Source organism: Panthera leo, chromosome B1 (genome assembly GCF_018350215.1).
Source record: "Panthera leo isolate Ple1 chromosome B1, P.leo_Ple1_pat1.1, whole genome shotgun sequence".
NCBI lineage: Eukaryota > Metazoa > Chordata > Mammalia > Carnivora > Felidae > Panthera > Panthera leo.
In genome coordinates, this window is record NC_056682.1 from 35,390,528 (window position 1) to 35,413,944 (window position 23,417).

The following is a 23,417-nucleotide window of genomic DNA, read 5'->3' on the forward strand; positions in this document are numbered from 1 at the left end:
AAGGCAGGATATAAAATTAATATCCACAAACAATAAATAGGACACATGGTGGAGAAAACTCCATTTGCAATACCAGCAAAAAAGACTAAACACACAGGAATAAATTTAGTAAGAAATGTGCAAAACTAATACCAAGAAAAATTTAAAAATCTCCTGGAAGACACAAAAGTAGGCAAGAACAAATGAAAAAACATTCCTTGTTGGATAGGATGATTCAGCATCAGTTCTTCCTAATTTATAAAACCACTGCAATTCCAATACCAACAAGTTATTTTATGGAGTTAGATAAGTTGATAATAAAATTTCTGTGGAAAAACAAACATGCACGAACAGCCAGGAAAAAACAAAAAACAAAAACAAAAAACACTGAAAAAGAGAAATATAATGGGGAGAGGGGCCTAGCCCTACTGGATATTAAAAGATACTGTAAAGCTTCTATAATTGGGAGCACCTGCGTGGCTCAGTTGGTTGAGCATCTGATTTTGGCTCAGGTCATGATCTCGAGGTTCAGTTCCTGAGTTTGGGCCCCAGCATCTGGCTCTCTATTGTCATTATGGACCGGACTTCAGATCTTCCCTCCCTCTTTCTCTCTGCCCCTCCCCCTCTCCTGCTTGTTTCTCTCTCTCTCAAAACTAAAGATTTAAAAAAATTTTTTTTCATTTTATTTATTTGAGAGAGAGAGAGAGAGAGAGAGAACACGAGTTGGGGAGAGGGGCTGAGGGAGAGAGAGAAAATCCCAAGCAGGCTCCATGCTCAGCACAGAGCCCATAGCAGAGCTCGATCCCACGACCCTAGTATCTTGACCTGAGCCGAAATCAAGAGTCAGACACTCAACCAAGTGAGCCACCCCCATGCCCCTAAAAATAAATATTTTTTTTAAATCTTAAAAAAACAAAACAAAACAAAACAGTAGTACTGGCACATATAGAAATAAATATACCAGTGGAATAAAACAGTCCAGAAATTAATCCAAGTACATACAATATTGGTATATAATAAAAGTAGCATCCTAAGTCACAGGGGGTAATGATGGACTTCTCAAAAAATGCCTCTGGGACAACTGGTGGCATTTCAAAAAAAAAATAGATCTATATTTCTCACATAATACATAATGAATGACAAATGGATAAGGGAGATAAATGTATCAAAAAACAAATATATCAAAATGAAGTCATACAAGCTCTGGAAGAAAAAGTGCTGAGTTCTTTATCCTTTAGTGTAGGGGAAAACTTTATCACTAATGACAAAAAACCAAATGCTTCTCGGCCTTTTGGCTAAGATAAAGTGTACTAATGACGAAAAACCAGAGGCAAAAAACGGATAAATTTGACTATCTACAAATAAAAATAATTTGCACAGTAAAAAAAAATATGGCGAAAACTGATAAAACAACATATTCATTTAACTTTTGACCACTTCTAGAAGCATACCCTAAAGATACACTTCCAACAATAAGAAAATACATATGCACAAAGTTGCAGTGTTGCTTATAATAGCAAAATTTTAGAAACAAACTAAATAACTATACATAGGATGTAAGGCTGAGCAAACACAATAAAGTACCATGAAGCTGAAAGAAAGAAAGAAAGAAAGAAAGAAAGAAAGAAAGAAAGAAAGAGATAAAGAAAGGGAGAAAAAAGAAAGAAAAGAAAGAGAGAGAGATCTCTATAAACAGATTTGGAGCAATTTCCAAAATATACTGTGAAGTGAAAAAAAGCAAAGTACAAAAAAGTATGCTACTGTTTCTGTAATAAAGAAAGGATATAAGAGATCCACATGTATTTACTCATTTGTGCAGAAGAAATACAGGAAGTATAAATCAGAAACTAGAGACATCAGTTACCTACAAAGGGCACAGAGGAAAGGGGTGGAAAGAAGGGAGCACTGAGAACACTTTAAGGGGGATGAGCAGGGTACAACACTTCTCAAAGCATACCTTTTTGGATAGCTTTGATTTTCTACAACAACAGTAATGTTCTACATGTGCCTCCACAAAACAGGTAATCAACCAGCATGTGAAAGAAACCCAAAATAGAATGCAAACAAGTAATAAACCTAACTGTATTATAAACGAAAAACAAAGCAACAAAGGAGGGTATGGGGAAAAAAGAACCCAAGTAACTTTGGAAAACAGCATTTTGACTGCATACTGCAAGGTAAAGACACAAAGAAATATACACAAATACTGTATCTCTAGTTAGTGAATCTGTTTTCAAAGCATGATTTGGCTGCTATATACCTACTTTGTGAGTATACTAGAATTGACCAGACAAGTGAATATATTATAAATCATGAGAATAGGAAAGAGGTAAGGTTAGGCTGAATCTTGTGAATTTGGACTGAAATCAAAACTCACTTTTCTAAGGGTATATACAGATAGATAAAGAAACAGATAAAAATGTGGGTATATGTGCAGCTTAGTATGCTTATATGTATTTCCTAGCTCCTGATGAAAGGGACTAGAACCTCAAAATCACTATATGTATTGATTTTGGGACTACAAATAAATTTTAGCAGGGAGGCATGTATGCAAAAACGGAATCTGCAAATAATGAAGAGCAATCATATATACTAATAATGAAGTATACATATTGATGAAGTTTTGGGGTGATGGTGGGGTGGTCTGGAGCCAACAGCCAAGAAATTCTTGAGGACGTCTTTGGTGCAAAAAGGTGATTTTATTAAAGCATGGGGACAGGACCCATGGGGCAGAAGAGCTGCACTGTGGTTGTGATGGGTTACTGATTATATGATTATATACCCTCAAGTTGGGAGGGGGTCAGGTATAGAGTAAGTACCTAAGGTATTGTGGAAGCAAGGTTTCCAGGACCTTGAGAGGCCAGCTGTTGCTAGGGAAATGCCATTTATTACCGTTTAGTAAAACCGTAGTCATGAGACCTTTCAGATGTATGGGGGGTGGGCATTAAGCTTGGAGTATGATTGCCAGCATATATCTTGGGGCACTTGAGATAAACGAAGTAGATTTACAGGATCCTGGAGGTTGAGATAAGGTTAAACTAAGATTCTCTTTTGCCCCTAGCAAAAATGTCATCCTTGAGGCAGCTGGGATCCTAGAGGGAGGTCACTCTGCTGGTTTCAAGGACTTGTCAATGGGCTGCAGGCAGCATGGAATTTAATTTTTCATTTGCCTTTGCTTCCCACATTACCATGGCAAGCCCTTTAACCCCTTTCCTTTGTTCTTGGGTAGCCAGGAGTGTCCACAGAATATCACGCATACTCCACCTGAGGTGGGAGAGGGGGTGCTTTAGCCTGCATTTTGCCCTCAGCTTACCACACACTCCCTCATTACATATCTCAGTCTCAAAACACACGCAACAACTGACAGGACTATGGTAAGAATCAGTAATAACTGTAGTTGGCTCTTCTGAAACACCCAAAAAGTAACTCCTAGTTCAAGCAGACAAAAGTAATGAACGTCACAGGGAACAATTCAACAGAGAATGCATTAAGTTTCAAGTATACACAAGACAGTCATAAAGGGGTGGTTGGCTGGCATAGTTGGTAAAGCATGTAACTCTTGATCTTGGGGTCATGAGTTCAAGCCCCATTTGGGTGCAGAGATACTTAAAAAAAAAAAAAAAAAAGATAGTCACAAAAATCTACTAGGTATCTCATCACAAATAGAGTCCCCATAAATTCCAAAGAATGAATATGTCCAGGTTATGTTCTCTAAATAATTACACTAATAACATCAATAACAAAATATTAACTTTATGAAAAAAATCTTGCATGACTAGAAACAAAAAACATACTACTTCATTGTGTTAAGGTTAAAGAGAATCTTAAAATATAAACTACTGAATGATAATAGAAACAATACGGGTCAAAATCTGAAGGACCCAGATAGAGCAGCACTTAAAGGGCAAATGTACACTGATAAGTACATTTATTTTTTAAAAATAGATATGGAAATATGCTGGTAAATGCTTAACCTATATCTTAAAGGTCATATAAGAAACTCTTAACAGTGATTATAAGAGTGGAATGGCTAACATGTAAGGAGATGCTTAATTTCATCAGTAATTGGAAAAATATTACTTGAAACATAAAATACTATTTTATACCCATCATTTTTGTAAATATAGAAAATGAGATAAAACCAAATTCTGGAAAGAGGGCTATAAGGAAGTATGAACTCTTAGCTGCTACAGGCAGGCGTATAGATTAGTACAGCTATTCTGAAGAGGAATCTATGATGGTCAGTTCAAGTATGGAAGGTATATACCCTTTTCTCTGTCAATCCCACTCTTGTACATAAGCCACAGAGAAACTAAAACATGGTACCATCAGTAGATTTATATTTTTATGAATATTCATAACAGTAATGTTCATAGAAAAAAGAAACTGGAGGCAACCTAGGTGTCCACCATTGAGAATAAAGAACTAAAATGTCATAGATGTATACTATGGAATACTCTACGGCAAGCAGAAAGCAACGACTGAGAGACAGCAACTTGGATAGATCTTAAAAACATCATGATAGATAAAAACTCAAATCAACAGAAACAGGGCCATAGCGTGGTCACATTCATCTCAAGTGTAGTGCATTAGCATCACATGGGAACTTGTTAGAGACAGAGATTTTCAGACTCCAGGAATTCTGGGGTGGGGCCCAGCAATCTGTTTTTGAACAGGTGCTCGAGGAAATTATGATGTATGCTTGAGTTTGAGGACACTGAACACTACCATATTTATGTAAAATTAAAATACTTTTATCCACCAAAACCTTACATATTATAAAATTAGCGTAATGTATTATATGTCTTCTGAGGCATATACCAAATATAACAGAAACATATATAATGGAAAGAGGGGGAAAATATTAATAGAGATCATAGATAAGAAAAAAATAAAACAGAGACGGACTTTGCAATGACTAGTAATAAATGTGTCATGATCTGAACAGCTTGATGAATTTAACTGAGATTTTCCCACCTCCCCAAAAAAAGGTTTCAAAATTCTAAATCCAGATGCTTCCCAAAATGCTTAATTTAAATCACCAATGTCTCTTGCCCATGCTTACAGGATTAGATTCCTAACTGGCCTCCCTGTACCCACTCTTAGGCTTCCACAGTTTACCACAAACCAGCCAGAGTGACTGTTTCAAAACATACATGTGAATATGTCACTCCCACCTCAAAACAATCTCCAATGGCTTCCTTTCGCATTCAGGATAAAACCCAAACTCCTTACTATGGTTTCCAAAGCCTGATATCATCTAACCCTTGCCTATCCCTCTGACACATTGCCTACATCTCCCCCCCTACTCATTTTTCCATCTAGCCAAACTGGCCTTGTTACTATTCCTGGACTGCATTAGGCGTGCTCCAGCCTCAGAGCTTTAATACTTGATGTGTCCTCTGCAGGAATGTACTCACCCCTCCCCCACCTCCCATCAGGTAAGCAGGGCTCACTCCCTCAGGTCATTCAAGTTTCTCTTCAGATGTTACCTCCTCAGATAAGCCTTCCCTAATCTCCATCTAAATTAGCTATCCTTGTGGGCTCTTTTAGTCCCTTACCCTGATTTGATTTTCATAACACTAAACAAATACACAATGCTGCCCCTTTCACTAGAAAACACAGTAAAAGACTTGGCTTTGTTTGTTCACACCCATCCCCAAAATTTAACAGTGTTTCCCAACAGAGGTAATACTGACTATGTGAAAAGCATGATCCTTTGTTGTTTAGGAGTTTCTGCATATTGCAGGATGTTTGTTTCCCTGGACCCAGCCCATTAAATGCCAGTAGGACCCGGACATCTCAGTGAATCAAGATAGTTGAGCATCCAATTCTTGATTTCGGCTCAGGTCAAGATCTCATGGTTCATGAAATCAACCCCCACGTTGGGCTCTGCACTTAGCATGGAGCCTGCTTAAGATTCTCCCTCTGCCTCTCTCTCTCTCTCTCTCTCTCTCTCTCTCTCTCTCTCTCTCTCTCTCTCTCAAAAAAAAAAAAAAAATCTCCTTTAGCCCTTTCTCTTATTGAAGAATCAATTAAAAGAAACTAAAATTTAGCTTGCCCTACCTCAGAGTAAGTAGTTTATAATAGGTACAAATGAAGAAGGGATGTCAAAAAGCTCAGAAGTAAGTGAAACTTTACTATTTTGTTTTGTCAATGAGATTTGGATCAGTCCCTAAATGCCAAAACTCCTTAGTATTTGTACTAATCAAAGCCTGCATTGCTTCAGGAAAGACATATGCTTGCTCTGGGCATGAAAAAAATCATCTTGCCTTGATTATTTCACACAGGCTCAAGGAAAACAATTATTAAGTATAGAAAGAAAATATAAATACAGTGAATAAAGTTCTGTGAAAACAATGAGGCAATATGTTTCAAAAATCTTTAAAATGTTCATAGTCTGGGGCACCTCGGTGGTTCAGTCCATTAAGTGTCTGACTCTCAGCTCTGGCCCAGGTCATGATCTCACTGTCATGGGATAGAGCCTCATGTCGGGCTCTGCCCTGACAGCGAGGAGCCTGCCTGGGATTCTCTCTCTCCTTTTCTATCCCTCCCCCACTTGCTTGTGCACTCGCGTGCTCTCTTCCTCTCTCTCACAAAATAAATAAACTTAAAAAAAATAGAATGTTCATAGTCTTTCATCCACTTCTTTTACTTATAAGAATCTAACCTAAGTAAATATCAGAAATGTTATTAATTCAGAAAGGTATTAACTGTAGCAATATGCAGAAGTAACTAGAAAACATCCACTTACATTACAAGTGATAAATATCCAATTAACAATTGTTTAAGCCATAAAGACATTAAGTATCTCATGAAACAAGAAATCTGGAGGTAAGATGTCCAGATTTAGTGTACCAGCTTAATGCTGTCACCAAGAAACCATGTCCTCTTTCCCTCTATGATCTGTAATTCACAGGTCTGCTTTTCATCCTTAGCACCTCCTCATGATCACAAAATGGCTGCTATAGTGTACCCACCCACATTCGATATGATGTAGTTAAACAGGGGTTCAGAAACTTTCACCTTGCTCGTCTTTTCATCTGGAAACGAAGTGTTTCAAAGTGTGTGTCAGCACGCATGCGCACGCGCGCACACACTCACACACCTAAAAAGCACCCAGCAGAGTTCCCTTTATATATTACTGGGCAAAACAGAATCCCATGTTTATCCCTAGACCAATCACTGGTGACAAGGAATGGGTTTATATGACTAGCTCAGACCAACCAATTCATTCCCTGGGGCTGGGTTAAGGGCTTCCCCAAAGTGAAATCAAAGGTTTTCTCTGAAACCCCAATCTCACTTATCTGAAAAAAATAGAATTTTGATAGTAAGGAAGGAGAGAAAAGATAGGCAGCAAGCAGTATCAACAAACCAAACATCCAAAAATAAAGAATAGTGAAGTAAATTCTGATATTTTTACCATTAACCACAGAGAAAAGTGTTTTCAATACAATGCTGAGTGGGGAAAAAAAGACTACAAAAGGAAATGTCCAAAATGATTTCAATTTTCTTTAAAAAAGGATAAATACAAATGTAAAAGAAGAAAAAGGACTGCAAGAAAATACAAGATGTTGGGGCACCTAGCTGCCTGAGTCAGTGGAGCATGCAACTCTTGGTCCAGCGGTTGGGAGTTACAGCCCCACATTGGGTGTAGAGATTATTTTTAAAAAATAATTTAAAATCTTAAAGAAAAAAAAAAGAAACTATAAGATATTAACAGTGATTATATGTGATTTATACAAGTTTTTGTTTTCTTAGAGTCTACATTTCCCAATTTTTCTACAAAAATGAACTATTTACAACAACAAAAATGTAATAAGGACTCCATTGCCTTATTTTCATCCATTTGACAAAAACAACATACTCGTACTTATCAAGGACACTGATAAAAAAAAAAAAAAAACTGTGATCCAGTATATACCTATATCATGCTGGACTAAGCTGTAGCCTACAGAAGTTTATAACCTTGGTAGTTTATAAGTAGGTGACTTCCAACTAACACTATATACACCCTGAATTTTAGTTTTAAAACTGGTATAAAATAGCATTGTCACTTTAATGTTTTGATCCATTTACCTCTTAAGCTATTCCAGAAAAATCCTTTAAGTTAGTCAAACGTCAAATAACAGGATAAAGCCAAATACAAACTATGATTTATTAACATTCATTCATTGAGCAAATATTGATTGAGTGCCAATTATGTGTCAGGTACCATGCTAGTATGCTAGGTCTTAATATGAAGAATATTGCAGAAAATTAAACAAGCACTTTTATACAGTATTGAAAAATCTAGTTACAAGTGCATCTTTTCTAACAGACTGTCAGCTCCTATAGAAAGCATTAATCTTAAAAACAAACAAAAATAGAAAGCATAAATCTTATTCATTATTTTATCCTCAGAGCCTGCCATAAAGTTGGCAATCAGGAAACATTTGTTGATGAATGAGGAAAAAATATGTAACAGAAAATATTCTGAATATAGTATGTGTGTACAAAAATCATTATGGAGTTTTTCAGTGTGTGCTTTATACTGAATGTATTAATGCATTGAAACTATTTGTAAATATGTCAGTTAACAACAATGAGAAGATGATTTGGCATAATATTATCTTTTTAAGAAGTTGTTTCATTAAATATAATGACTAATTAAAAATTCAGTAAGTTCTGTATTCTTCTCTTCAGCCTCTAAAACCTCTTCATGCTGGGGCGCCTGGTGACTCCATCAGTTAAGCATCCAACTTTGGCTCAGGTCCATGATCTCACGGTTTGTGAGTTCCAGCCGTGGAACTCTGGGTGAGCTTGAGCCCAGCTCTGGGCTCCATACTCTCCCTCTCTCTCTGCAACTCGTGGAATTCTCTCTGCCCCTCGCTCACTGGCTCTCTCTTCTCTCAAAAATAGATAGATAGATAGATAGATAGATAGATAGATAAAACCTCTTCATGCTAATCAATACCCAAAGAAGTAAACATTCAATGTGTCTTTCAAACATCCATATTTTTGATTGTCTCTTGAAACATGATGTGAATAGGAATTAGAAAGCTTTTCCTTTTTAGACTATGTTTGCTTCCCTTTTTATTTTATTTATTTATTGAACTACAGTTGACATACAATATTAGCTTTTGGTGTACAACATAGTGATTCAACAATCCTATATATTATGCAATGCTCACCACAATAAGGATAGTTATCACCTGTCACCATATGAAGTTATTACAGTATTTTGACTATATTCCCTGTGATGTACATTTCATCCACGACTTATTTATTTTATAACTGGAAGTCTGTACCTCTTAATCCCCTCTACCTATATCCTGACTTCCTACTCCCCTCTCCTCTGGCAACCACCAGTTTGTTCTTGGTGTTTATAAATAAGTCTGCTTCTGTTTTGTGTGTTCACTTGTTTTGTTTTATAGATTCCTTACCTGAGTGAAATCATAAGTATCTGTCTTTCTTGGACTTATTTCTCTTAGCATAATATCCTCTAGGTCCATCCATGTTGGTGCAAATGGCAACATTTCATTCTCTTTTATGTCTGAGTAATTTTCTATTATATTATATCCATTATATATATTTATTACATCTTATTTATTCATCTATCAATGGACAATTTTTTAATTAAAAATTTTTTTAATGTTTATTTTTGAGAGAGAGAGAGACAGAGCATGAGCAGGGGAGAGGCAGAGAGGGAGACACAGAATCCAAAGCAGGCTCCAGGCTGTTGGCACAGAGCCTGACTCAGGGCTCAAACTCATGAACCGTGAGGTCATGACCTGAGCTGAAGTCAGACAATTAACTGAGCGACCCAGGTGTCCCTACCAATGGACACTTAGGATACTTGGAATAGAGAAGCATTTCAATGATACAGTCTGCAGGTATCATCTCCACTCATCTCAGGTACGTACTTGGAGACCTTGGGAATTTACTGAGCAGCGGGGCAAGAAGATAATTTTCTTAGCTTCTACCATTAACCTTTGTCCTCACAGATGACACTAAATTAATTTGGGGCACTGGCACATAACTCTGAACTTCTCTGATTCATCAATTTAGACACATCTATTTAACTAAAGAGTTTCTGCCAGCTTTAGAATAACCACTGCTTCTTTAAGCACTAGGTGAGAGAGTTGACTTGGATTTAGGAGTGATGCTGCACAAATAAACTTTTAACCACTAGAAACACACTAAATACACCGAGACCATCACACTATGAGGGAGAGGCAGGACTAAAGACTACAAGAACAGCAAGCGGACTCAATTTCTCATCTCATGCTTATTCTTGGGCACATTATAAATTCAATTACCTGTACTATTTCAAAAGTTACTTGCCTTTTATTTGCCAAGCATGTACAGCTAAATCAATTGATATTAAATATGAATATGGTTCCACTGTACTCAAGTCTTTGCATGATGTTCTAAAATAGTTTTATTTTTTATACACAACAGCTTATACTTTAATTCCAATCATTTTTTCTCTTCATTCAGTTTTCAAAATACACGAAAGTAAATTTTGAGTTTCCATTAACTTCATTAATTTTAATCATTTTTTTTTTATTCAATGAACATTTATTAAGTGCTTACTATGCATAACAGTATCAAAAATTATTCCTACAGTAAACTAAGTGCCTGGTGGTTTAGCATTGGAAGTTAATCTAAGAGTAAATTACAGCCCACCAGCTTGTGGTTTTAGAATTAGTGTCTGCTAATCCAAATCCTGTTTAGGGTGAATAGCAATTTATGCCATTTATATACAGCCTGTACACTATCTTCAAAGAGGAAAGGTTGGTAAACATTTGACTTACCTGCAAAGCTGGGTTTAATATAGCCCCTTCTATATGTCTACCACATATAGAAGCTACAAGAAGGAATAGAACTTTCTTACACCAATGAAAACATTTTTCTAACACCTTAATTACTAAAAGTAACAAGGTTTATAAGTTCTGCCAGTGTTCTCATTTTAATTTCTTCTACCGAAGAACAGAAAGCAAAGTTCTAAAAAAAGGTAATGAAAGTTCCCACGTATCCAATTTAATTTTTACCTCTATACTGAAATAGCCTCTGTCCACATAGTCACCCAGAAAGAGGTAGCGTGTGTTAGTAGGTGATCCTCCAACTTCGAACAACTTCATCAAGTCAAAGAATTGTCCATGAATGTCACCACACACTAGGAAAAAAAGGGCATAAGGTGAGGTGAAAAATGATGTCTTAGAAGAGAAAGGGCAGTACATCAATAAGATCACAGTTTAACTTTTAACTGAAATCACTTTAGCTTTTGACTGGACTGTTCTATAATTGTAGTCAATCTATCAATACTGAATAGTCCCATAGGAAATATGAGATATTTTAAGTTGTATTTCTTCAATAAACAACAAACAATCCTAAGACTACCTCATAATTCCTAGAAAAATTATCACACATTTTAGTTGGTTATTTGTAATAATTTTTCAAATAAGCTCAAATCTAAGTGCCACCCAAATATTTCTCATACCTGTGATTGGAGAATCTAGTTCTATCATAGTCTTCTCTTGTCTCAGGATAGCAGCCCCATCATTGATTATCTTTAAGGCTACTTCCTCTTCCAGTCGCCCTTCCTTCACCAAATGGTTTCTTAAGACATCAATTTTAGGTTTCCCATTCTCAAATACTTCCTTCAAAGTAAGCCGTTGGGTTGGAGGAAAGGGGACAGCTAGAAAGAGAGAAAAAGTAATTCAAAATACTTAAATGCATAGAGAACTGTGAACCCATTTTTTTTTAATGTAACAAATTAAACCTAATACATCACATGATTTCAAATCCACAGCAACAGAACCATGTGGGGGAAAAAAATCTAAGATACTATATGTTACAGAAGATCGATTCTAATTTTTAAAAAGGCCACAAAGTCAAAGTCAGTGTGTGGATGTATGAATTATACTGTTTTACATATAAACGTCAAAGACTTGAAGCCGATTCAGAAAATAAACTAAAAAATAGGGGCGCCTGGGTGGCTCAGTCGGTTAAGCGTCCGACTTCAGCTCAGGTCACGATCTCACGGTCCGTGAGTTCGAGCCCCGCGTCGGGCTCTGGGCTGATGGCTCAGAGCCTGGAGCCTGCTTCCCATTCTGTGTCTCCCTCTTTCTCTGCCCCTCCCCCATTCATGCTCTGTCTCTCTCTGTCTCAAAAATAAATAAACGTTACAAAAAAAATTAAAAAAAAAAACAAACAGAAAATAAACTAAAAAATAAAGAACTAGATGATATGAGTTATCTTTTACTTATAGAAAAAGTATTAAAACTGAAACTGTGGTTAAAGAAAATGAAAGGAAAGAAATTTCAACACTAAAGGGTATTTATTTTTCCAAAGAACTGGCCTAATGGAATTGTGTTTTAAAAGTCTGACTTCAGGGGCGCCTGGGTGGCGCAGTCGGTTAAGCGTCCGACTTCAGCCAGGTCACGATCTCACGGTCCGTGAGTTCGAGCCCCGCGTCAGGCTCTGGGCTGATGGCTCAGAGCCTGGAGCCTGTTTCCGATTCTGTGTCTCCCTCTCTCTCTGTCCCTCCCCCGTTCATGCTCTGTCTCTCTCTGTCCCAAAAATAAATAAACGTTGAAAAAAAAAAAAAATTAAAAAAAAAAAAAAAATAAAAGTCTGACTTCAGCTCCTGATCGGGGCAATCACAGATGTATACTTTATTATTAAAAGGTAGCTGCTTAATGGGAATGCAAGCTGGTGCAGCCATTCTGGAAAACAGTACAGAGGTTCCTCAAAAAAACTAAAAATAGAACTACCCTACGACCCAGCAATTGAACTACTAGGCATTTATCCAAAGGATACAGGGTGCTGTTTCGAAGGGACACATGCACCCCCATGTTTATAGCAGCACCATCAACAATAGCCAAAGTATGGAAAGAGCCCAAATGTCCATCGATGGATGAATGGATAAAGAAGAAGTGATATATATATACACAATGGAGTATTACTCGGCAATCAAAAAGAATGAAATCTTGCAATTTGCAACTACATGGATGGAACTGGAGGAGGGTATTCTGCTAAGCAAAATTAGTCAGTCAGAGAAAGGCAAATATCATATGACTTCACTCATGTGAGGAATTTAAGATACAAAACAGATGAACATAAGGGAAGGGAAGCAAAAATAATATAAAAACAGGGAGGGGGACAAAACAGAAGAGACTCATAAATATGGAGAACAAACTGAGGGTTACTGGAGGGATTGTGAGAGGGGGGATGGGCTAAATGGGTAAGGGGCACTAAGGAATCTATTCCTGAAATCACTGTTGCACTATATGCTAATTTGATGTAAATTTTAATAAAAAATAAAATCAAAAATAAATAAATAAATATTAAAAATTTTTTTTTAAAAAGGTAGTTGCTTAAAGTATTACTGATAATAAGCAAACACTAACTGGATGGAGCTATTTCTGAGAATTACTTGCTATAGTAACACAGCATAAACTTGAGAAGAATAGATAAAGAAGGTCTAGCTGTGTTTTCTAATCTGAAAATGCTAAAAACTAATTTCAGTTTATGCTAGGTATAAAGTTAATCTAATATGGTGAATTACCAACTTTAACAGAAAAAAACTTTGACATTTTAGACTTGACCATCATTTCATTTACCTACTCTACTGTATAATGTATTCTAATTCTCTATGATCTAATATCCACAAGCCTATAAACCATACATTTAAACAAGGGGTTCATTGTAATTTGTGATTTATGCCTGATGGTTCCACTTCTACTTTTATGAAAGTGTTATTAAGAACCAAGTTAAGGGAAGCAAAAATAATATAAAAACAGGGAGGGGGACAAAACATAAGAGACTCTTAAATATAGAGAACAAACAAGAGGGTTGCTGGATGGGTTGTGGGAGGCGGGATGGGCTAAATGGGTAAGGGGCATTAAGGAATCTACTCCTGAAATCACTATTGCACCATATGCTAACTTAGATGTAAATTATAAAAAATAAATTAATTATAGAAAGAAAAAAACATTAAAAAAAGAAGATACATGAACAGTCAATAAGTCAATAAAAGATCTTTAACATCCCTAATCATCAGGGAAATGCAGATTAAAACCACAATGAGATACCATTTCATACCAAGTAGAATGATTATAAGAAAAACACAAAAACAGAACAGAAAATAAAAAGTATTGGAAAGGATGTGAAGAAATTGGAAAAAAACAAAAACAAAAAAAAACCCAAGTTGGGGCACTTGGGTGGCTCAGTCAGTTAAAGCGTTCAACTTTGGCTCAGGTCATGATCTCACAGTTCCTGAGTCCAAGCCCACCTACATTGGGCTCTGTGCTGACAGGGCAGAGAGAGCCTACTTGAGATCTTCTTCTGTCTCCCTCTCTCTCTCTCTGCCCCTCCTTCACATGCATATTCTCTCTCTCTCTCTCTCTCTCTGCCCCTCCTTCACATGCATATTCTCTCTCTCTCTCTCTCTCTCTCAAAAATGAACATTTAAAAAAACCTAGAAAAAAAAAAAAGAACCAAGTTGAGGGCACCTGGCTGGCCGAGTCTGTGGAGTGTGTGGTTCTTGATCTCAGGGTTTTGAGTTGAAGCCCCATGCTGGGTGTAGAGGTTACTTAAAAATAAAATCTCTAGGGGTGCCTAGGTGGCTCAGTTGGTTAAGTGTCTGACTTTGGCGCAGGTCATGATCTCACAGCTCATGGGTTCAAGCCTGAAGCCTATTTAGGATTCTGTGTCTGCCTCTCTCTCTCAAAAATAAATATTAAGCCATCCATTGATGAATGGATAAAGAAATTGTGGTTTATATACACAACGGAATACTACGTGGCAATGAGAAAGAATGAAATATGGCCTTTTGTAGCAACGTGGATGGAACTGGAGAGTGTTACGCTAAGTGAAATAAGTCATACAGAGAAAGACAGATACCATATGTTTTCACTCTTATGTGGATCCTGAGAAACTTAACAGAAACCCATGGAGGAGGGGAAGGAAAAAAATAAAAAAGAGGTTAGAGTGGGAGAGAGCCAAAGCATAAGAGACTCTTAAAAACTGAGAACAAACTGAGGGTTGATGGGGGGTGGGAGGGAGGGGAGGGTGGGTGATGGGTACTGAGGAGGGCACCTGTTGGGATGAGCACTGGGTGTGGTATGGAAACCAATTTGACAATAAATTTCATATTAAAAAATCACAATCAATCAAATAAGTTCAAATTAAAAAAAAATAAACATTAAGAAAAAAATGTTTAATAAAAATTAAAAAATAAAACCTCTCAAAAAAAAGAGAGAGAACTAACTTGAGGGGTGCCTGGCTGGCTCAGTCACAGGAGCATGCAACTCTTGATTTTAGGGTTGTGAGTTTGAACCCCACATTGAGATTACTCAAATAAAAAACTTAAAAAGAAAAAAAAAACAAGTTGAAATCTACAGGCACTATAAAAATTTTAGACTTGAGGGGCGCCTGGGTGACTCAGTCGGTTGAGCATCCGACTTCTGTTCAGGTCATGATCTCACGGTCTGTGAGTTCGAGCCCCATGTCGGGCTCTGTGCTGACAGATGAGAGCCTGGAGCCTGCTTCGGATTCTGTGTCTCCCTCTCTCTCTGCCCCTCCCCTGCTCATGCTCTGTCTCTGCCTGTCTCAAAAATAAATAAAAACATTTAAAAAAATTTTTTTTAATTTTTAGACTTGAAAATTCAATGTAAGTTTCATCATGCTCCTAGCTACAACTTGACTAATTTAGGCAATTCAAAGCTTATTGAAAAAATGTAGCTATCCAAACAGCAAATATTACTTTGAGAGGACCACATATATCCCAGTTTAATCAGGACAGTCCTAGATTTCCACTGCTGTCCTAGCATAACTGTTAATAGCACCCCCTTTTACTCTCACAAGTATTCCAATTTGAAAGATAAATCAGTTTAATTTGTGTTAATTTGTATAAGATATTATGATGAATCTTTTATTTATTTATCTGGTGAGTCTTTAAGACAGAGTGAAAGGTAAGTCCTAAACAAACTTACTTAAATTTTTACTAAAATGTAATGGCAATATGGTTGTGGTTAACAACAAAAATCCTTTATAGTTTAGAGATTCTTACTGAAATATTTTCAGATGAAATTATATGCTATTTGGAATCTGCTTCACAACAGTGGGAGGACAGGGAATAAGCAGGGGTACAGATGAAAAAAAAAACTGGTAAGGAGTCAATAATAACTAGTGAGGCTGGATGATGTTTACTTGGAAGTTCATAATACTATTCACTCTACTGTTCTAATATGGTTGAAATACTTAGCATAAAAAGGTGGAAAAGTTGCCCAAACTAAGAGTATATCTTTTTTTTAAGTGTATTTATTTTCAGGGAGAGCAAAAGAGAATTCGTATATGCATGCAGGCATGAGCGGGAGAAGGGCAAAGAGAAAGGGAGAGACAGAATCCATAGTCAGCATAAGGCCCGACTCTGAGCTTGATCCCATGAGCCATGGGATCATGATCTGAGCCTAAATCAAGAGTCAGACACTTAACTGACTGAGCCATCCACGTGCCCCTAAGAGTGGAAGTCTTAGAGAAACTTTCTTTAGAGAAACTTACATGAGGTTCAATCAAGAGATATACTTAATCGCTTGTTTGTGACTTCAGAGAACCCTCAGTCCTATGAAATCTTGATCCAGAAAAACAAATGGAAGATACCACATTTAATCATTCCCCTTTTCATACCTAGTTTACCTCTTTTTCAGTTTTCAAACTCTTACTCTCAATTTCTAGCTAGCCAATCTGCCCTTCCCCATTTTGAAATGAACCCCATAAGAAGCCAGCTTGTTTTTAATCCCCACTTTGTAAATAATTGAAATTGGTTAACAAACTAAAAATAAAATGAAATAATACAAAATCAAATATATTGGAATTGACAAAAAAGGTATTATTATATATAGAGGTAGTTCCAGAGACAAGAGATCCACAAAATATTACTTGACTTCTACCAGTAGTATTATACCTACTAATAAAAATAATTTTCCTCCATTATTGTTGCAATCAGGTAACAGTTTACAAAATAGGAAACCATTTTTCTTATGTATCATATAAGTTATGAAAGAGATAAGCAACCTAAAGAACTTCCGAGAAAAAAAGTTAGAAAGATATTTTTTCTTTCTTTCAAAGTCTCTAGTTGCAATTTACTTAAAACAAGTAAACAAGTCACCTAATTAAATGAAAGCAAAAGCAAGGTTGAAATGGATCAAGGGGATTATGCCCAGCTAAGAGAAATGGGACACAGCTGATCCAGGAACACTAAGAGGAATTAAGATTGGCTTGAGACAACATACATAACAGAAAGTTCCAGAAGAATCCTAAGTTTTTAGGTAAGGGCAAATAAATTCAATTTCCTTCAAATCAAAAGAAAAGAATCTTCAACTTTAAAGGAGTGGGTCCTATCCCCTCTCAAGTTACTCCTAGCTATGTTTAGAAGCCCTAAATTACAACTTCCTTCCTTTATTAGATAGTTGTATACACAATATAGTTGAGGTTGATTCATAGAAGAATGGGAACAGCCACCATCCTGAGAAGACTAAAGGGAATCTAGCTAAGTTTGGTCACGATAGGAAATAGCAGGAACTTTCCAATTAAATTTTAAAACCCCATTTTTAAGGGCTTCTGGCTGGCTCAGTCGGTTAAGCGTCTGACTCTTGATCTCGGCTCAGGTCATGATCTCTTGGTTCATGAGACTGAGTTGGGCTCCTAGTGACAGTGCAGAATCTGCTTGGGATTCTCCCTCTCCCTCTGCCCCTCCTCCACTCGTGCTCACTCTCTCTCTCTCTCTCTCTCTCTCTCTCTCAAAGTAAATAAACTTAAAAATAAAATAAGTTCTCGAGTGAAATTTTAAAACTCTATTTTTATTTTTTTTTAATGTTTATTTATTTTTGAGAGAGACAGAGAGAGAGAGAGACAGAGTGTGAGTGGGGAGAGGGGCAGAGAGAGAGGGAGACACAGAATCCAAAGCAGGCTTCAGGCTCTGAGCTGTCAGCACAGAGCCTGACTCAGGTCTCCAACTTACAAACTGAAATCAGAAGCTTAACCAACTGAGCCACCCAGGCACCCCTGAAGTAAGCGTTTTTAAATGAAAGAACCAAAATGTCACTAGTGTCAGCGCTCAAGTTACTTACTGCTTTACTGGTTATATCATATCCTAATTTGGGGGGGGAGAGCAGTCCCTTCATCTTTAATATAGGTCTGTTATTTTATAAACTACAACCCTTACCAATGAGAAAGGAGACTTAACAGAGGGTTGAAGGGTCTCAAAACACCACTACACAGTTAAAAAAAAAAATGTGAACCGAAACATCACTTATCCAGAAATGTAATAATTCATGGGTAATAAAACTACAGTATTTTTCTTTTTTTTGAAGAGTAGAGGAGGTACTTGTTATTCAAAGATGACTGGTACTAAGAAAGGCCACTTAAAGTGTATCCACATAAAATAAACATACACAGTAAACTGTGGGGGAAAACAATTTGGCATTTTATCTTTAAATGCGAAACTAAGAATTATGAAAATGTTTCATTTCATAATACAATTTACAGCATGATCATAGAGTTATTTTTACAAATACAACCAAGGATTTCATCATAAAACTTCTAAAAAATGATTAGCCTAAATTCTCCTTTGACTCTTAAATCCAACAGCCTATTTAATATCTGCTTGGAGGTTTAATAAGCATTTAAAATTTAACATGTCATGGAAACAACATAAAAGTGGACTGATGGATGAATGATAAAGAACTTGTGATACACACGCGCGCACACACACACACACACACCAGAATATTATTCAGCCATAAAATATGAGGAAGTCCTACTATTTGTGACAACATGTACGGACCTTGAAGGATTTTGCTAAGTGAAATAAATCAGACAGAGAAAGACAAATACTGTATGATCTCACTTATATGTGGATTCAAATCAAAACAAAACTCACAGAAAAAAAGAACAGACTTGTGGTTGCCAGAGGTAGTGGTTGGGGCAAGGGAGGTGAAAATGGAGGACTATAATCAAAAGATAAAAAACTTCCTGTATAAGGTAAAAAAGTACTAGGGATATAATGTACAACATGATAACCACAGCTAATACTGCTATATGATAGAACAGTTGTTGAGTAAATCCTAAGAGTTCTATTCACAAGGAGAATTTTTTTTCCTTTTTTTTCTTTTTATTGTATGTATATGAAAAGATGGGTGTTAGCCAAACTTACTGTGGTAATCATTTCAAAATACAGTGAAACCTTGGTTTATGAGCATAATTTGTTTCAAAAACATGCTTGTAATCCAAAGCACTCGTATATCAAAGCAAATTTCAAAAACCATTGGCCCAGTTGTGATCATGTGATATTGAGTGTCACGTACTACTCATTATGCAAGACACTGCTACTTTATCAAGTTAAAATTTATTAGAAATGTTTACTCGCTTTGTAGAACACTCACAGAACAAGTTACTCAAAATCCAATGTTTTACTGTATATCTAAATCAAACCATCACGCTATATGCTTTAAAGTTATACAGTGATGTATGCCAATTATTTTTCAATAAAACTAGAAAAAAAATAACATGTCTAAAATTAAACTTATTATTTCCCAGACTGCCTCTAATCTTTTCCATCTAAATATATGGAAACATCGCTAAACCCAGGTGCTTAGGCCAAAAACCTGTGGGATCTTCCCTTAATCCTGACTTCCCCAGTTCTCCCCAAATCCCAATTTATCAGCAAGACTAGCTCTTTTTTTTTTTTTTTAATGTTTATTTTTGGAAGAGCACAAGCAGGGGAGGGGCTGTGAGGGGGGGACAGAGGATCCGAAGTAGGCTCTGGAATGACAGCAGTGAGCCCAATGTGGGGCTTGAACTCTCAAACCATTAAGATCATGACCTGGGCTGAAGTCAGACACAACCAACTGAGCCACCCAGGTGCCTCTCTTTTTTTTCCTTTTTTAAAGTAAGCTCTGTGCCCAACATGCAGTTTGAACTCATTACCCTGAGATCAAGAGTCACATGCCACGCCGGGGTGGCTCAGTCAGTTAAGCCCCCGACTTAGGCTCAGGTCATGATCTAGTGGTTTGTGGGTTCAAATCCCTCATGGGGCTCTGTGCTGACAGCTCAGAGCCTGGAGCCTGCTTCAGATTCTGTGTCTGTGTTGCCCTCTCTCTCTGCCCCTCCCATCTTGTTTGCTCTCTCTCTCTCTCTCTCTCTCTCAAAAATAAATAAATGTTTAAAAAATTTTTTTAAAAAGTCACATGCCCTACCTGATCTCTACCAACTGAGCCAGCCAGGCACCCCTAGCTGATTCTACCTTTAAAATATACTTTAAATTCAAAAAGTCTCCAGCTAGCCCTCATTTATGTTGGGAGTACAGTGTAGGCAGGAGTTCCAAGCAGATGCAGTCACACTGAGTTTCTGTCTTTTGAAAGTGGGGGGAGGTTTTCCAAGGTGTATATTTTTTTGAGGCAGCAGTTTTAATTGCTTTGAATAAATACTCCCTAATAAAATAATAAAATAAACTCTGGATTCAATAATTTTTAACACATCCGTCACTACTACCTTAGTCTAGCTATGACTGTGTCTTCCAGATTACTGCAACAGTTTTCTAACTGGTCTCTTTTTCCACTCCTCTATTCTTGGCCTTTTATAGCAACTGAAGTGACCTTTCTCCCCCAGCTTCATTGACACAATTAACATGTAACAATGTGTAAGTTTAAGATATACAGCCTGTTGATTTGTGGTAAGAATGTTTAAGGGCGCCTGGGTGGCTCAGTCTGTTAAGCGTCTGACTCTTGCTTTTGGCCCAGGTCATGATCTTGTGGTTTATGGGATCAAGCCCCACATCGGGCTCTCTGCTGACAGCTCAGAGCCTTCCTGGGATTCTCTCTCTCTCAAAAAAATAAACATAAAAAATAATTTTAAAAAATTCATGCAGTGGCATGTTTAAAAAATAAGAAGAGGGGCGGCACCTAGGCTCAGTTGGTTAAGCATCCAACTTTGGCTTAGATCACAATCTCACAGTTCATGAGTTTGAGCCCTACTCGTGCTCTCTCTCTTGCTCTCTCTCAAAAATAAATGAACATTAAAAAATTTTTTTAATAATAATAAGAAAAAAAATAAATGGCTGTCCTATATTTTCCAAGCTATTATCAAATGAGAATATTTATTCACTTATTAGAGAGAAAACATTAAAGTAGATATATTCCTAAATGTTTCAAAATAATTTAGGGTGCTATATTAGAAGTTGCATAAACTAAATATTTTCTGATTAGCCAGTTGTTAAAAAATAATCAAGGTTTTGGGGCGCCTGGGTGGCGCAGTCGGTTGAGCGTCTGACTTCAGCCAGGTCACGATCTCGCGGTCCGTGAGTTCGAGCCCCGCGTCGGGCTCTGGGCTGATGGCTCGGAGCCTGGAGCCTGTTTCCGATTCTGTGTCTCCCTCTCTCTCTGCCCCTCCCCCGTTCATGCTCTGTCTCTCTCTGTCCCAAAAATAAATAAAAAACGTTGAAAAAAAAAAAATCAAGATTTTTTCCTTCTAAATAAACAGAAGGGATAAAAATGCAAAAATAAACTATCCATGTAAAGTATACATTTTTAAAATACTTGATTCAAAATAAAATGGCAAGTTCCCAGTTTAAAATGAAGCTATCATGGTACTAAAGATTTTCAAGTCTAGCTTTTATCTACTTTGAACCCTAGACTCAGAAGTCCAGGTTGATTTCAAGATTATGCAACTCTGAGATCAAACTTCTCGTGTGCACAACAACTTCCATTTCAGTTCCTTCCCAGTCCCAGAAAGGTGTTTCTGGAATGATTTTTTTCATCCCATTGTTAAAACAGAAACTCTCTTGACATGGTTGATGACCACATCCAAATTACATTTTGGACACTCTGCAAGGAAAATTACATAACAAAATATCTGTCTTTCCCTCCCCTCTCTCCTCAAAAGCAGAAGCACAGTAAGTAATAAACTATTTTCACTGCCAAGTAACTCAAGTAATGATTTTCCGTATTATTTAAAAACTCACATAGCAAGACAGGAGCCTGGGTGGCTCAGTTGGTTGAGCCTCTAGCTCTTGGTTTCGGCTCAGGTCATGATCACATGGCTGGTGACTGCAATGACAGTGTGGAGCCTGCTTGGGATTCTCTCTCTCCCTCTGTTTCTGCCCTCCCCCTGCTTGTTCTCTCTGTCTTAAATAAATAAATAAATAAATAAATAAATAAATAAATAAATAAATAAATAAATAGTCACATAGCCAAGAGAGCCCAGTCTAGGGGCACCTGGGTAGCTAAGTCAGTTGAGTATTGGACTCTTGATTTTGGCTCAGGTCATGATCCCAGGAACATGAGATCAAACCTGAGTTGGGCTCTATGTAAAGCCTGCTTAAGATTCTCTCTCTCCCTCTGCCCAGGCTTGCAGGTGCTCACTCTCTCTCTTTCTAAAAGAAAAAAAAAAAAAAAAAAAAAAAAGCCCAGTCTGTCAGTGTTTCAGCAGAAAGACACTGCACTGAGAACTGATATCAGTCAGTACCTTCAGCTGAGACATTCTGGCATGATAGTATAAGAAACCAGGAGAAGAGGTGAGAGGGGGCACATAGTGCTCTGTTTTACTAAGTCTGGAATGTTCTTTTGAGAAATTTTTTCAAAGCGTTTTTTTCTCCTAAACTGCTGCCCCCACAGGGATGCCAGAACCAGGGGAATCTTGTCCCAAGGAGCAAGAGGGAAGAGCCAATGGAAACACTGATGTCCCTGGCCCATTGATAATAATAATAAACAAGGTACAGTGAAAACTCAGCTGTCAGGGACCCTTAGGGAGTGAATCAATTTGAGCAATGGAGTTTTTTGTGTGTTCTTTTACTATTTCATTAAATACTGAATTATGAACCTATATCAATACAAATATATACAACAAATATATACAACTACAAGCATATATAAAATTTTAAAAATAAAAAACACATTTATGAATCTAAAACAAACTTATACAGAATCAATGAAGTTATTTTAATGGTTAGGACAAAAAAAAAATGACTAGGCAGTAAGTAATATGTCAAATGCCTCTTATTTAAAATCTACAAGTGTTCCAGTGTTAACTCTATTTAAAAATAAATCCATACAGGGGAGCCTGGGTGGCTCTGTTAAGTGTCTGACTCAATTCCAGCTCAGCTCATGATTTCATAGTGCATGAGAAATAAAAACATTTTTAAAAATTAAAAAAAATAAATCCATACAATAGGATCTAATCTGTGACCAAGGAATGCATTAGAACAGGCACTAAGGAAATATACCCAAGTATTAGTGCTGGGTAACAAGATTCTAAATTATTTTATTTTTATTACTTTCCTATTTTTTTTAACTTTCTCCAATGACTGACTTTTATTTTTTTAATGTTTATTTATTTATTTTGAGAGAGAGAGTACACACCCAGGGGAGGGGCAGAGAGGGAGAGAGAGAATC

The 23,417-nt window shown here is 36.9% G+C and overlaps 1 protein-coding gene across 3 annotated transcripts in view; it reads right to left on the minus strand.

Annotated features, from left to right (window-relative positions):
* The window catches only part of PPP3CC (protein phosphatase 3 catalytic subunit gamma), a 100,471-nt gene that overhangs the window by 49,226 nt on the left and 27,828 nt on the right, over positions 1 to 23,417 (minus strand). For all 3 annotated transcript variants that reach the window (XM_042934609.1, XM_042934611.1, XM_042934610.1), the window contains exons 2-3: positions 11,465 to 11,662; positions 11,016 to 11,140 (exon numbers count right to left, since the gene is read on the minus strand). In XM_042934609.1, the coding sequence (XP_042790543.1) occupies positions 11,016 to 11,140; positions 11,465 to 11,662 (323 nt within the window). The remainder of the gene's footprint in view (positions 1 to 11,015; positions 11,141 to 11,464; positions 11,663 to 23,417) is intronic.